The 14,616-nt window shown below is 52.4% G+C and overlaps 1 protein-coding gene across 1 annotated transcript; it reads right to left on the bottom strand.

Annotated features, from left to right (window-relative positions):
- Positions 1–349: 349 nt before the first annotated feature.
- UPK1A (uroplakin 1A) lies at positions 350–14,021 on the bottom strand. The gene is made up of 7 exons (XM_065536472.2): positions 13,638–14,021; positions 11,571–11,771; positions 5,183–5,257; positions 4,944–5,051; positions 2,810–2,989; positions 924–1,007; positions 350–842 (listed from the first exon to the last, which is right to left on the bottom strand). Exons 1-7 carry the CDS (start codon positions 13,734–13,736, stop codon positions 798–800), a joined length of 792 nt encoding a protein of 263 aa, XP_065392544.1. The 5' UTR covers positions 13,737–14,021; the 3' UTR covers positions 350–797.
- Between the last annotated feature and the right edge of the window lie 595 nt (positions 14,022–14,616).

The raw sequence follows: 14,616 nt of genomic DNA, 5'->3' as shown, positions 1-14,616 counted from the left end.
GGAGTGCAATAGTGTGATCTCGGCTCACTGCAACCTCCACCTCCCGGGTTCAAGTGATTCTTCTGCCTCAGCCTCCGGAGTGGCTGGGATTACAGATGTGCACCACCACGCCTGGCTGATTTTTGTATTTTTGTAGAGATGGGGTCTCACCATTTTGGCCAGGCTGATCTCGAACTTCTGACCTCAGGTGATCTGCCCGCCTCGGCCTCCCAAAGTGCTGGGAATACAGGCGTGAGCCACTATGCCTGGCCTAGAACAGTTCTTGTTCACTCTCCCTTGACCCAGAAAAAGAACAAACTCATTCATTCATTATTAATTAATTTATTTATTTATTTATTGACTATCTAGTATGTGCTCAGCCCCATGCTGGGTGATGATGGGGACAGTAAAGTGACCGTGACAGAACTCTCATGGCAATCAAGGCTTCCAGAGCTCAAACGGCAATCACAAACTGTTCAGCAAGAATGGCGACGCCTGCCATGAAGGAGGAGCTCAGAGAGCTACAGGAGAGGTGTCTGTGAATGTGAGATGGGATCATGGAGAGGTCCCTTGAAAGTTGGGCAAGAACCAGCCAAGTGGAGTGAGGTCAAGGCTAAAGATACGTGCACACAAGCCCTGGGGTTTCAGGGCACACCCGAGGCACAGGAACCTGGAAAAAGATATTGGAAGTGGAAGGAGGTAAGGGCTAGGGAGGTTGGCAGGGCAGACATGAGGCAACCATCCAGGCCCCACCGGAGGAAGCAGGAGGAGGATGTAGAGGAGGCCGGGGTGTGTATGTTGCCTTCCCGTCTTGTCCCTCAGAGTGTGGTGTAGAAATACATGGCGATCAGCATGACTGGGAGCTGGCGAGGAGGCAGAGAGATTAGGGCACTCCACCCCCCCCACCCCCAGCCCACCCAGCCTGTGGGCTCCCCGCCTCTCACCGTCCACATCAGGATGGCAAACCCAAACCACGAGATGCCCCACGTGTAGCTGTCGATGGCATGGCCGATGTGCTCAAAGCAGCCCTGGGCAGGGGGATGGGGGAGGTTTGAGAAGACGCCCATGAGGGTGGCTGCTGAAGGCGAGAGTCACTGTGCGCCCTTGGGAAAGTCACCGCCTTTCCTGAGCCTTGGTTTTCTCACCTGTGCAGTGGAGACCATGGCACTGTCCACCTCCTCGGGTGGTTTTGGGGCCCAAGGGAGCTGATGTTGAACCCAGGCCCTGCAAAGTAGGTGCTGCCCTGCTGATGGCTATGACGGTCTGAGGGTGATTTTGCTTTTACGGCTGGCTTTTTTTTTTTTTTTTTTTGGAGACAGAGTCTCGCTCTGTAGCCCAGGCTGCAGTGCAGTGGTGTGATCTCGGCTCACTGCAACCTTTGCCTCCCGCGTTCAAGCGATTCTCCTGCCTCAGCCTCCTGAGTAGCTGGGATTACAGGCGCGCACCACTACGCCCGGCTAATTTTTGTATTTTTAGTAGAGACGGGGTTTCACCATGTTGGCCAGGCTGGTCTTGAATTCCTGATCTCATGATCAGGAATCATCTTGGCCTCCCAAAGTGCTGGGTAAAATTACAGGCATGAGCCATCATGCGCGCCCAGCCTTGTTTTTTTTTTGTTTTTTTTTTTTTTTTTTTAAGTCTCTTGCCTTTTATTAAGTCTCTTGCCTAGGCTAGAGTGCAGTGGCACCATCACAGCTCACTGCAGCCTTGACCTCCTAGACTCAAACGATCCTCCTGCCTTAGCCTCCCCAGTAGCTGGGATTATAGGCACACACCACCATGCCTGGTTAATTTTCTGTACTTTTTTATAGAGACGGGGTCTTAATATGTTGCCCAGGCTGGTCTTGAGCTCCTGACCTCAAGTGATCCTCCTGCCTTGGCCTCCCAAAGTACTGGGATTACAGGATTGAGCCACTGTGCCTAGCTCTATTGTTTTGTTTGATGTTTTGCTTTGTTTTGTTTTGTTTGAGACGGAGTTTCGCTCTGTCGCCCAGGCTGGGGTGCAGTGGCACAATCTCATCTGACTGCAACCTTCACCTCCAGGGTTCAAGTGATTCTCCTACCTCAGCCTCCCGAGTAGTTGGGATTACAGGCATGTGCTACTGCTCTGGGCTAGTTTTTGCATTTTTAGTAGAGACGGATTTTTGCTATGTTGGTCAGGCTGGTCTTGAACCCCTGACCTCAAGTGATCCGCCCTCCTCGGCCTCCCAAAGTGCTGGGATTACAGGTGTGAGCCATCGCGCCCCGCCCTATTGTTGCTCTTATTCTTGGACAACCTGAGTAAAGTTGCAGGTGCCAGGTCTGGATCAGACAGACCCTGGGTGCATCCTGCTGACTTGAGAGAGAGTTGGGAGAGCACGAGAAAATCAGAGAGGGGACCCAGCGCTGTGGCTCATGCCTGTAATCTGAGCACTTTGGGAGGCCAAAGCGGGTGGATCACTTGACCTCAGGAGTTCGAGACCAGCCTGGCCAACATGATCAAACCCCGTCTTTACTAAAAATACAAAAATTAGCCAAGAGGGTGGTGCGCGCCTGTAATCCCAGCTGCTCTGGAAGCTGAGGTGGGAGAATCCCTTGAACCTGGGAGGCAGACGCTGCAGTGAGCTATCGTGCCACTATACTCCAGCCTGGGTGACAGAGCGGGACTCGGTCTCGGAAAAAAAGAAAAGAAAGAAAAAGAAAACAAGAAAATCAGAGCGGGGAAGAGGAGAGAGAAAAAGCTAGATGGACAGACACAGGGAGGGAGAAAGAGAGAGAATCAGAGAGGGAGCAGAGACCAGAGGCAGACAGACAGATGGACGGACAGATGCAGCAGGGCAGAGGGCCACACCTTGGTGAACACGTAGTCCATGTGCCCCAGGCGGCAGCCCTCCTTGTTGAGGGGGATGAAGTTTGCCGTCCGGCGACAGCACAGTGGGGGCCAGGGGAACACCACCTCCGGAGTGGCCTCCCGGAAGGCTGACGTGAAGTTCACCCAGTCCATGGGACCAGATGTGCCACAGCACTCTTGCTGGAGAGAAAAGCAGGGGGTCAGGCGGGCTCGGGCTCAGAGAGGATAGTCGCTTGCCTGAGGTCACACAGCAAGGAGGGGCCGGGTTGGCCTTTGACACAGCTGGACCCAACTTCCCCATGTCCTGGGCCTCCAAGCGAGTGTGTCTGGTGGGTGTCTGTGTGTGAGCACGGAGCAGACGACATTTGTCCCGGGACCAGGAGGCTGATGGGGGATTTGGATCAAACCCGTACCTCTGACTTATTTTAAAATATTTTTACCAGGCATGGTGTCTCACGCCTGTAATCCCAGCTCTTTGGGAGGCCAAGGTGGGTGGATCACCTGAGGTCAGGGGTTCGAGGCCAGCCTGACCAACATGATGAAACCCCATCTCTACTAAAAATACAAAATTAGCCAGGTGTTGTGGTGGGCCCCTGTACTCCCAGCTACTTGGGAGGCTGAGGCAGGAGAATCGCTTGAACCCGGGAGGTGGCGATTGCAGTGAGCCGAGATTGTGCCATGCACTCCAGCCTGGGAATCGAGTATGAAACTCCATCTCAAAAAATAAAATAAAATAAAATAAAATGTGCTGAAAAAATAACACAAAAAGGGCAGATTTCTGGCTTTTCCTGGCCTTGGTAAGGAATCCAGGTATTTAATTTGTGGCTCCTGAATGAGGAAAACATAGGCTTGGGCACCCTTCAAACATGGGTTCAAATCCTGGCTAGCTAGAGGACTTGGGCCACATTGACACCTCAGTTTTCCTTAAGTCGTCAATTTCCTCCTTTTTTTTCTGTTGAGACGGAGTCTCCCTCTGTTGCCCAGGCTGGAGTGCAGTGGCGCCATCTTGGCTCACTGCAACCTCTGCCTCCTGGGTTCAAGCGATTCTCCTGCCTCAGCCTCCCAAGTAGCTGGAATCACAGGCACACACCACCACGCCTGGCTAATTTTTGTATTTTTTGTGGAGACAGGGTTTCACCATGTTGGCCAGGATGGTCTCGAACCCCTGAACTCAAGTGACCTGCCCATCTCAGCCTCCCAAAGTGTTGGGATTATAGGCGTGAGCCACTGCGCCCAGCCAATTTCTTCCTCTTCCGATGCAATATCATGCTGGATTTGGTGAAGAGTGTATCTCTTCAAACCTGGAAGTCTGAGTTTGAATCCTTCCAGTTCTGTGACCTACCAGCTGTGTGACCTCATGCAAGATATTCAACCTCTTGCTTTGGTCTCCTCATCACTAAAAGGCTGATCTCCCTTATGGGGTGGTCGTGAGGATTAAAAAAGCTTTAAAAGTGCTTTGAGGCCAGGCACTTGGGGCTCATGCCTGTAATCTCAGCACTTTGAGAGGCGGAGGTGGGAGAATCGCTCCAATCCTGAGCCCAGGAGTTCGAGACCAGCCTCTGCAATAGAGCAAGACCCCATCTCCACAAAAAATAATTTTAAAAATTTAGCCGGGCGTGGTGGGGTGCACCTGTATTCCCAGCTACTTGGGAGGCTGAGGCAGGAGGATCACTTGAGCCCAGGAGTTGGAGGTTGCAGTGAGCTATGATCACTCCAGCCTGGGCAACAGAGCAAGACCCTATCTCAAAATATAAAAATAAAAGTCCTTTGAACTGTGTTAAACCCAAGTTAGTGCTCAGTGAATAGTGCTGTTACTATTGTTATTATTATCAACATTTCTGTTGAGGTAGTATGTGTAGGCTAAGAGCAGGGGGTCAGGAGCTAGGCTGCTGGGTTCCAATCCCAGCTCCCACCACCTATGGACTGCATGGCCTCGGGCAAGGGACTTTCCCTTTCTGGGCTTGTTTACTCATCTGCAGAAGGGTTTACTCATCCGCAGCCCTGCTCTCCTGGAGATCTCATGAGTGGATGTCTTTAAGGCACTCACTCCTCTACAAGAGGGCGCATCGGGCGCTCTATCGGCCTCTGTGGACGGAGCCCCGGGCCCTCCTGGCACCCGGGCCACCCTGCCCACCTCAATCATGACGCGGTCCCAGAGGCGGGTCAGCTCCTGGCCCTGGTGGGTGTCAGCGCTGTAGAAGGTCAACATCTGCTTGGTGATCAGGGATGGGCTGGACACCATCTGCGGAGAACAGGGAAGAGCAGGGGTCGGCAGGGCTGGGTGGGGAGACGGGACAACCTCCGCCCCGCCGCACCGGGACCCTCGCCCCTCCCATGCAGGTCAGGCCCCTCCCCAGGCCTCGCCGGGCTCACGTAGTCACGGTGGGTGTAGGACGTGATGCAGGAAGCGCACTCGAAGATGTAGACGATGAGCATGAGCACCAGGTACTGGGGAGACAGAGGGAGGACGGCCCGTCGGGCAGAGCCCGTGAAGCCACACCCCATCAGGGACGCATCATTGCGGAAATGCAAGTTTTTAAAAAGTCTGGGGTAGTGTGACTAGTAGCATCCATAATATGTGGTGGGTATTCAGGCGTTCGCTGTACAAGTCTTCCAACTTTTCTGTATTTTGAAATATTTAATTTAATTAATTTATTTTTGAGACAGGCCGGGCGTGGTGGCTCACGCGTGTAATCCCAGCACTTTGGGAGGCCAAGGGGTCGATCACCTGAGGACGGAGTCTCGCTCTGTCACCCAGGCTGGAGTGCAGTGGCCGGATCTCAGCTTACTGCAAGCTCCGCCTCCCGGGTTCACGCCATTCTCCGGCCTCAGCCTCCCGAGTAGCTGGGACTACAGGCGCCCGCCACCTCGCCCGGCTAGTTTTTTTTTGTATTTCTTAATAGAGACGGGGTTTCACCGTGTTAGCCAGGATGGTCTCGATCTCCTGACCTCGTGATCCGCCCGTCTCCGCCTCCCAAAGTGCTGGGATTACAGGCTTGAGCCACCGCGCCCGGCGTGGCTAGAGAAGGGTTTCCCCTTCTCTAGTAAAAATACAAAAATTAGGGCTGCGCATTTGTGGCTCACGCCTGTAATCCCAGCACTTTGGGGGGCTGAGGTGGGTGGATCACTTGAGGTCAAGAGTTTGAGACCAGCTGGGCCAACATGGCAAAACCCCGTCTCTATTAAAAATACAAAAATTAGCTGGGAATGGTGGCACGGGCCTGTGGTCCCAACTATTTGGGAGACTGAGACAGGAGAATCGCCTGAACCCGGGAGGCGGAGGTTGCAGGTAGCTGAGATTGCGCCGCTGTGCTCTAGCCTGATGATGCTTGTAATCCCAGCTACTCAGGAGGCTAAGGAAGGATAACTGCTTGAACCTGGGAGGTGGAGGTTGCAGTGAGCTGAGATCGTGCCACTGCACGATCGCCTGGGTGACAGAGGGAGACTCCATCTCAAAAAAAAAAAATTATATATATATAAATAATTTTTGACATAGGGTCTCCCTCTGTCGCCTAGGCTGGTCTGCAGTGGCAGGATCATAGCTCATTGCAGCCTCTGCCTCCCAGGTTCAGGTGATCCTCTTGCCTCAGCCTTCTAAGTATCTGGGACTACAGGCACATGCCACCATGTCTGGCTAATTTTTAAATTTTCTGTAGAGATAGGATCTTGCTACGTTGCCCAGGCTGGTCTCAGACTCCTGAGCTCAAGTGATCCTCTTTCCTCAGCCTCCCAAAGTGCGGGATTATAGGAGTGAGCCACCGCACCCAGCCAGAAATATTTTATAATAAAATGTCAAGGGAAAATGAAATTTAAAAAGTAACATATTTGCCAAAGTTAAGTATTGACTTAGAATCACTAAATAAATGTCTACTATAAAAAGAGAAAAATATCTGGGATAAATAGATGACAGCAAAAAAAAAAAAAAAAAGCTAAAGAAAAGAAAATTAAAAAACAAAGACATTTGGGGCCAGGCACAGTGGCTCGTGCTTGTAATCCCAGCACTTTGGGAGGCCAAGGCAGGTGGATCACCGAAGGTTGGGAGTTCAAGACCAGCCTGAGCAACATGGAGAAACCCCATCTCTACTAAAAATACAAAATTAGCCGGGTGTGGTGGCGCATGCCTGTAATCCCAGCTACTCTGGAGGCTGAAGCATGAGAATTGCTTGAACCCGTGGGGCAGAGGTTGCAGTGAGCCCAGATTGTACCATTATACTCCAGCCTAGGCAATAAGAGTGAAACTCTGTCTCAAAAAATAATAATATAAATAAATAAATAAAGACATTCTGTGCCAGATGCAGTGGCTCATGCCTGTAATCCCAGCACTTTGGGAGGCCGAGGTGGGAGGATTGCTTAAACCCTGGAGTTCAAGATCAGCCTGGGCAACACAGTGAGACCCTGTCGCTACAAAAAATAAAATTAGTTAAGCATGGTTACTACTAGTGGTAGTGTTAGTCCTAGCTACTTGGGAGGCTGAGGTTGGAGGATCGTTTGAGCCCAGTAGTTGGAGGCCGCAGTGAGCTATGATCGCACCACTGCATTCCAGCCTGGGTGACAGAGCAAAACCCTGCCTCTTAAAACAAAACAAACAAGTGTGGGTGCTGTGGCTCATGCCTGTAATCCCAGCACTTTGGGAGGTTGAGGCGGGTGGATCTCCTGAGGTCAGGAGTTTGAGACCAGCCTGACCAATAGGGTGAAGCCCCATCTACTAAAAATGCAAAAATACAAAAATTAGCTGGGCACGGAGATGGGTGCCTGTAATCCCAGCTACTCGGGAGGCTGAGATAGGAGAATAACTTGAACCCAGGAGGTGGAGGTTGCAATGAGCCGAAATCATGCCACTGCACTCCAGCCCAGGCAACAGTGTGAGACCCTGTCTCTTAAAACAAAACAAACATAAAACGATGTTCTCAGATAATAAGAGACATTTGTCACAGACTGGGTATTGGATGATATAAAAGAATTTGGGTGAATTTGGTGGGTTGTGCCAACGGCATGGAGGGCAGGAGAAAAAAAAAGCTTGATAGTTGATGTTTAATGCAAATTCTTTTCTTGTCCTCACCTGGCATCTTCACCTATAAAGCAACAGGAGGTTGTGTGTAGATTTGTGAGCTCCGCTGCTGGGAGATAGATGACACTGCACATTCGCCTGACTGCTTTAAAACAATGTGCTTGTCAGTCAGAGAAATGTGTGCTCCAGTATTTACTGGAGCTTATCCAGGTAAGCGACTTGGCTTCTAGAATGTGCTTCAAAATACCCAGAAGAAAAAGTGTGGGAGAATGGGGATAGAGGAGACAATGCTGGGCAGTCTGCAGCTAATGTTGTTGAAATCAAGTGAGAGGTATGCAGAGCTCAAATACCACGGACTCTACTTTAATCTATGTTAGAAATTTCCCATAAGAAATTTGGAAAAAAAAAAGGTGGGGGAGGTGGGGGCCAGGCACAGTGGCTCATGCCTGTAATCCCAGCACTTTGGGAGACCGAGGCGGGCGGATCACGAGGTCAGATCGAGACCATCCTGGCTAACACGGTGAAACCCCGTCTCTACTAAAAATACAAAAAATTAGCCAAGCGTGGTGGTGGGCGCCTGTAGTCCCAGCTACTCAGGAGGCTGAGGCGGGAGAATGGCCTGAACCCAGGAGGCGGAGCTTGCAGTGAGCCAAGATCGCGCCACTGCACTCTATCCTAGGCGACAGAGCAAGACTCTGTCTCGAAAAAACAAACAAAAAAAGGCAGTCACCATGGCTCACGCCTGTAATCTCAGCACTTTGGGAGGCCAAGGCAGGCAGATTACGAGGTCAGGAGTTCAAGACGAGCCTGACCAACATGGTGAAACCCCATCTGTACTAAAAACAGAAAAATTAGCCAGGTATGGTGGCTCACACCTGTAATCCCAGCTACTCAGAGGCTGAGACAGAAGAATTGCTTGAACCCGGGAGGTGGAGGTTGCAGTGAGCCGAGATCGCACCATTGCACTCCAGCCTGGGCGAAAGAACGAGACTCCATCTCAAAATAAACAAAAAAAGGTCGGGCGCGGTGGCGCACGCCTGTAATCCCAGCACTTTGGGAGGCCGAGGCGGGTGGATCACGAGGTCAGGAGATCGAGACCATCCTGGCTAACATGGTGAAACCCCCTCTCTACTAAAAATACAAAAAAAAAAAAAAAAAAAAAAATTAGCGGGACGTGGTGGTGGGCGCCCGTAGTCCCAGCTACTCAGGAGGCTGAGGCAGGAGACTGGCGTGAACCCCGGAGGCAGAGCTTGCGGGGGGCCAAGATCATGCCACTGCACTCCAGCCTGGGAGACTGAGCAAGACTCCATTTCAAAAAAAAAAAAAGAAGAAAGAAATTTTGGGAAAAAATGTCTTAGTTAATGACAAACTAATAGCGGAAACAGACATAGACACACTTTTTAAAACTAGTTGGGTGAATTTTTAGGGCTTTGGTTAAATTGTTATGCCCGAAAATTAAATACAGGATAAGAAAATAAGAGGGCAGGTGTGGTGGCTCATGCCTGTAATTCCAGCACTTTGGGAGGCTGAGGTGAGAGGCTCACTTGAGGCCAGGAGTTCGAGACCAGCCTGGGCAACATAGTGAGACTCCATCTCTACAAAAAATACAAAAATTAGCTGCACGTGGTGGTGCACACTTGTAGTCCCAGCTCATTGGGAGGCTGAGGTGGGAGGATCATTTGAGCCCGAGAGTTCAAGGCAGCAAAGAGTTATGATTGTGCCACTGCACTCCAGCCTGGGCAACAGAGTGAGACCCTGTCTAGAAAAACAAAGGAAGGAAGAAAAGAAGGAAGGAGGGAAAGAAGGAGGGAGGGAGGAAAGGGAGGAAGGAAGGAAGGGAAAGGAGGGAAAGGAGGAAGGGAAGGAAGTCCATGGCTCCATCGTACCCAGGATAAAGCCAAAGTCCACCATACCTGCCTGTCTAGAAAAATGAAGGAAGGAAGGAAGGAAGGAAGGGAGGGAGGGAAGGAGTCCATGGCTCCATCTTACTCAGGATAAAGCCAAAGACCACAACACTTGCCTTCCCTCCCGCTTCTTTCCCATCCCCACTCCTCACTGTTCTCCTCCCCACCTGTCTGCCTCATGTCCTCTCACCCCCCAACCTCCTCCTCACTCAGCTCCAGCTGCTTTGGAATCCTGGCCCGCTCTGGCCTCAGAGCCTTTGCCCTTGCTGCCACCTCCACCTGGAAGGCTCTTGCTCCAGTTACACACATGCCTCACCCCCAGTGCCTCTAGGTCTTTGCTTTCCCTGGCAGTGAGGTCTTCCCTCGCCCTCCTCGGCTCCTGACCTCCCCTCCTGTTCACTGTCTTCCTCCTCTGAGCACCACTCCCCTGGGTCAAGGGCTTTTATGTTTCACTCAGCACAGAGCCCCAGTGCCCAGCGTAGGGCTCAGCACGTAGCTCCTGCTCCTAAGCATTTGTTCATCAAATAAGTGGCTGCTCCTGGGAATCTGGAAAACCCTTGGCTGTCGAGGAAGCACAGTGCTGTCTCTGTGTCACTGGGGCCTGGATTGGAATCCCAGGTCTCCTGGTCACCTGGGAGAGGGTGTTGGCCTCTTTCAGCCTGTTTCCTCATCTGGTAAATGGGTTGAAAAGCACTAACTGTGAAGGGCTTCTGGGAAGATTGAGGAAGCTCATTTTCTTTCCTTTTTTTTTGAGACGGAGTCTCACTCTGTCATACAGGCTGGAATGCAATGGCGTGATCTTGGCTCACTGCAACCTCTGCCTCCCAGGTTCTAGTGATTCTTCTGCCCCAGCCTCTTGAGTAGCGGGGATTACAGGTGCCTGCTATCACGTCTGGCTAATTTTTTTTTTTTTTTTTTTTTTTTTTTTTTTTTTCAGAGATGGGATTTCGCCACGTTGGCCAGTCTGGTCTCGGACTCCTGACCTCAAGTGATCTGTCCGCCTCTGCCTGCCAGAGTGCTGGGATTACAGGCATGAGCCACTGCACCTGGCCACGAAGTTCATTTTCTAAACTGCTTACCCTAGTGTCAGGTGCATGAGAGATACTTGGGAAGTGTGGGTTATTGTTGTGGGCAGAGATTAAGAGCACAGGCTCAAGAGCTGGTCTGCTCAGGTTGAAACTGACTCTGCCTCTGTCTCAATGTGTGACCCTGGGTAAGTGACTTCACTTCTCTGAGCCTCAGTTTCAATCTCTGTCAAATAGGGTCATGATGATGATGGTATCTCTTGGTGGACTATGAGGAATAAATGAACGAATCCAGTAAACCATTTAGAACAGCTCGTGGCATGTAGTAAACCATTATTAAATGGTAGCTGTGCTATTATTGGCAGAGTTCATGAGCACAGACTCTGGAGAGCAGCTAGCAGGGGTTCGAATTCTAGTCATGCACTGGGTGCAGGTGGAGGTGCTCAAGCCTGTAATCCCAGCATTTTGGGAGGCCAAGGCAGGAGAATCATTTGAGCCAGGAGTTCGAGACCAGCCTGGGCAACATAGTGAGACCCCCCCCCCCATCTTTACCAAAAAAAAAAATTCCCAGCCCTGCTACTCAAGTCCTCCCACTGTGCAGAGCCCCACTCCCCTGTCTCTGCCTGTTTTCTTCATTAAATGGGGGTAACCGCAGAGCCTGGGTTACTGGGCTGTGGGAAGACTGAGTGAGATGATGCCTGGGATCCCTGACTGTGACACTGTGGGGAACTCACACTAGTGGCTGGGGCGGCACCTGCTACTATGACTCAGTGATGCTGAACTCCGTTTTCAATGTCCCCATCCTCCCACCCCCGGGGCCTCACCGTGAGGACCATGGACCGGCGGCAGCAGAGCGCGGCGCCCACACCAAAACTGGCTACCACAAAGAAGGAGAAGCCGCAGAAGATGGCGATCCAGGCGCCAGCGAAGACGTCATCCTTGCCTGAGACTCCCATCAGTGGGTATATGTGGTACTGGTCGGCTGTCACCCATACGGTCTCGGCAAACAGGGCCAGGCCTGACAGCTGGACAGAGCGGCAGGTTAGGAAGGTCTGCTCGGGGCCAGCAGCCCTGGCACCAGGCATCTCCACCAGCAAGTTCCTTCCCCATTCGGAGCCCCCACTGCCCTCACAGTAAAGTGGGCAAAGACCTCGCCCTCTATGAGCAGCGATGAGAGTGAGCAGAGGCCAGGAGAGAAGAGACCCAGCCAGACAACCGACCCTCACGCACCAGCTGCCAGTTGCTTCGGGGATGAAAGGGGATGCCACATGGAAAGGCTGGAGCAGTGGACTGGCACAGAGGAGATGGTTCGTTCACCTGCCCTTCCTTGACGGTGCTGTTTTTCCCCGAGGAGGGGAACATAGCCATGGCCATAAAAATTACAAATGGGCCAGGCAAGGTGGCTCACACCTGCAATCCCAGCACTGTGGGAGGCCGAGGCAAGAGGATTGCTTGAGTCCAGGAGTTTGAGACCAGCCTGGGCAATAGTGAGACCCTGTCTCTACGAAAAATAAAAAAATTAGCCAGATGTGGTGATGTGCACCTGTAGTCCCAGCTAGTTGGGAGGCTAAGGCGGGAGGATCAGTTCAGCCCAGGAGTTGCAGGCTGCACTGAGATAGGATCACACCACTGCACTGCAGCCTGGTCAACAGAGCGAGACCCTGTCTCTAAAACAAACACAAGGCCAGGCGCAGTGGCTAACACCTGTAATCCCAACACTTTGGGAGGCTGATGTGGGCAGATCATCTCAGGTCAGGAGTTCAAGACCAGCCTGGCCAACAGTAGAAACCCTGCCTCTACTAAAAATGCAAAAGTAGCCGGGTGTGGTGGTGTGTGCCTGTAATCCCAGCTGCTCGGGAGGCTGAGGCAGGAGAATTGCTTGAGCCCAGGAGGTGGAGGATGCAGTGAGCTGAGATCTCGCCACTGCACTTCAGCCTGGGTGACAGAGGGAGACTCCGTCTAAAAAAAAACAAAACTAGCCAGGTGTGGTGGTGTGCATCTGTAATCCCAGCTACTCTGGAGGCTGAGGCAGGATAATCACTTGAGCCCGGGAGTTGGAGGTTGCAGTTAGCTGAGATCGGCCACTGCACTCCAGTCTGGGTGACAGAGTGAGACTCCGTCTCAACAAAACAAAACAAAACAAAACGAAAAAACACAAAACCAAAACCCAACGTTAATTGAAAGACACTTGTTTTTCCTTCTTGTGGCCTCCTGTGCACCAGGCGGTCGCTTTATATCCATAGTGATGCTGATGGTGATAGCCAGCATTGGTCGGGCACTTTCTCTGAGCTGAGGACCATACATGGATTAATCCACATGACAACAGCTCATGCAATGAGGACACAATCTATAGATGAGGAAAGAAGGCACAGAGAGGGACAGTCGCTTGCTAAGGTCACAGAGCTGGGGAGAGGCAGAGCTGGGATTTATTTTATTTTATTTTATTTTATTTATTTATTTTTTTTGAGACGGAGTCTCGCTCTGTAGCCCAGGCTGGAGTGCAGTGGCCGTATCTCAGCTCACTGCAAGCTCCGCCTCCCGGGTTCACACCATTCTCCTGCCTCAGCCTCCCGAGTAGCTGGGACTACAGGCGCCCGCCGCCTCGCCCGGCTAGTTTTTTTATTTTTTAGTAGAGACGGGGTTTCACCGGGTTAGCCAAGATGGTCTCGATCTCCTGACCTCGTGATCCGCCCGTCTCGGCCTCCCAAAGTGCTGGGATTACAGGCTTGAGCCACCGCGCCCGGCCCAGAGCTGGGATTTAAACCCAGGCTGTGCTGATCACTGAGTCTGCCCAAGAGACAATTCTGGACCCTCATCCCCCACCCCGAGCTCAGGACTGCCCTCTCCCCACCACACAACCGCTCGGCTCCCAGCACTGGGGCGAGTCTCACCAGAATAATGATGTTGCCCACAACTAGCAGGCCCACCACAACTGGAGATCCCTTCTCAGCCTCTGCTGCTGCTGTAGACGCCATCATCCTGGGACACATGAGCAAGGATGAGGCCAGGAGTGTAAAGGGCCAGCCGGACCCCCCATCTCTGAGCCACACCCCAGCTGCGAGGGGTTGCTCCAGCTCTCTGCAGGGCCCAGGCTGGTACCGATGTGCCCACAGCCCTGGCGGGGAGGCATTTTGCAGAAGAGGACACCCAGGCTCCGGTGGGGCAGTCACTGGCCCGAACTTGGCACTGCCTCTTCCTGAGCCTCAGACCCCCTATGCCACACCCAGACTTCCAGAGTCCCCTCCTCACCTTCCCTGTCTGCAGCCTCTCTGGCCATCTCCACCCACTGTGGCTCCTATATATGCCCAGGCCCCTCCTTGGGCCTGTCTCCCAGGAAGGAGGGAGGGTGTGTATGTGTGTTTTGGGGCACGGCAGGGGGTGGACAAGAGGCCGAGCCGGCAGACCAGGATGGGTGAACAGCTTCTATGGGCTCCCTGCCACCCCCATGATTTATAGACTTGAAATTCCAGATTGTGTAGGACCCATGGCCTCTGGGTCCCAGGCTCCATTGGTGGTGGAGTTGGGGGTGGAGGGGTGCGCGCACCACCTGGCATCTCTCTTGCTAGGACATGGGCCTTCCTGGAAGTAGGAGCAAGATCCAAGGCCGGACGCGGTGGCTCACGCCTGTAATCCCAGCACTTTGGGAGGCCGAGACGGGCGGATCACGAGGTCAGGAGATCGAGACCATCCTGGCTAACACGGTGAAACCCCGTCTCTACTAAAAATACAAAAAAAATTAGCCGGGCGTGGTGGCGGGCGCCTGTAGTCCCAGCTACTCGGGAGGCTGAGGCAGGAGAATGACGTGAACCCGGGAGGCGGAGCTTAAAGTGAGCCGAGATCGCGTCACTGCACTCCAGCCTGGGCGACAGA

The sequence above is a fragment of the Macaca fascicularis genome, chromosome 19 (genome assembly GCF_037993035.2).
Source record: "Macaca fascicularis isolate 582-1 chromosome 19, T2T-MFA8v1.1".
NCBI lineage: Eukaryota > Metazoa > Chordata > Mammalia > Primates > Cercopithecidae > Macaca > Macaca fascicularis.
This window is presented reverse-complemented; position numbering and strand designations above follow the sequence as displayed.

Coding starts and splice junctions, on each gene's coding strand:
- UPK1A (XM_065536472.2), bottom strand. CDS start 13,736: ATGTGTCCCAGGATGATGGCGTCTACAGCAGCAGCAGAGGCTGAGAAG. Junction 11,772..13,637: donor TGGGCAACATCATTATTCTG/GTGAGACTCGCC, acceptor CGCTCTGTCCAG/CTGTCAGGCCTGGCCCTGTT. Junction 843..923: donor TTGCCATCCTGATGTGGACG/GTGAGAGGCGGG, acceptor CCTCCTCGCCAG/CTCCCAGTCATGCTGATCGC.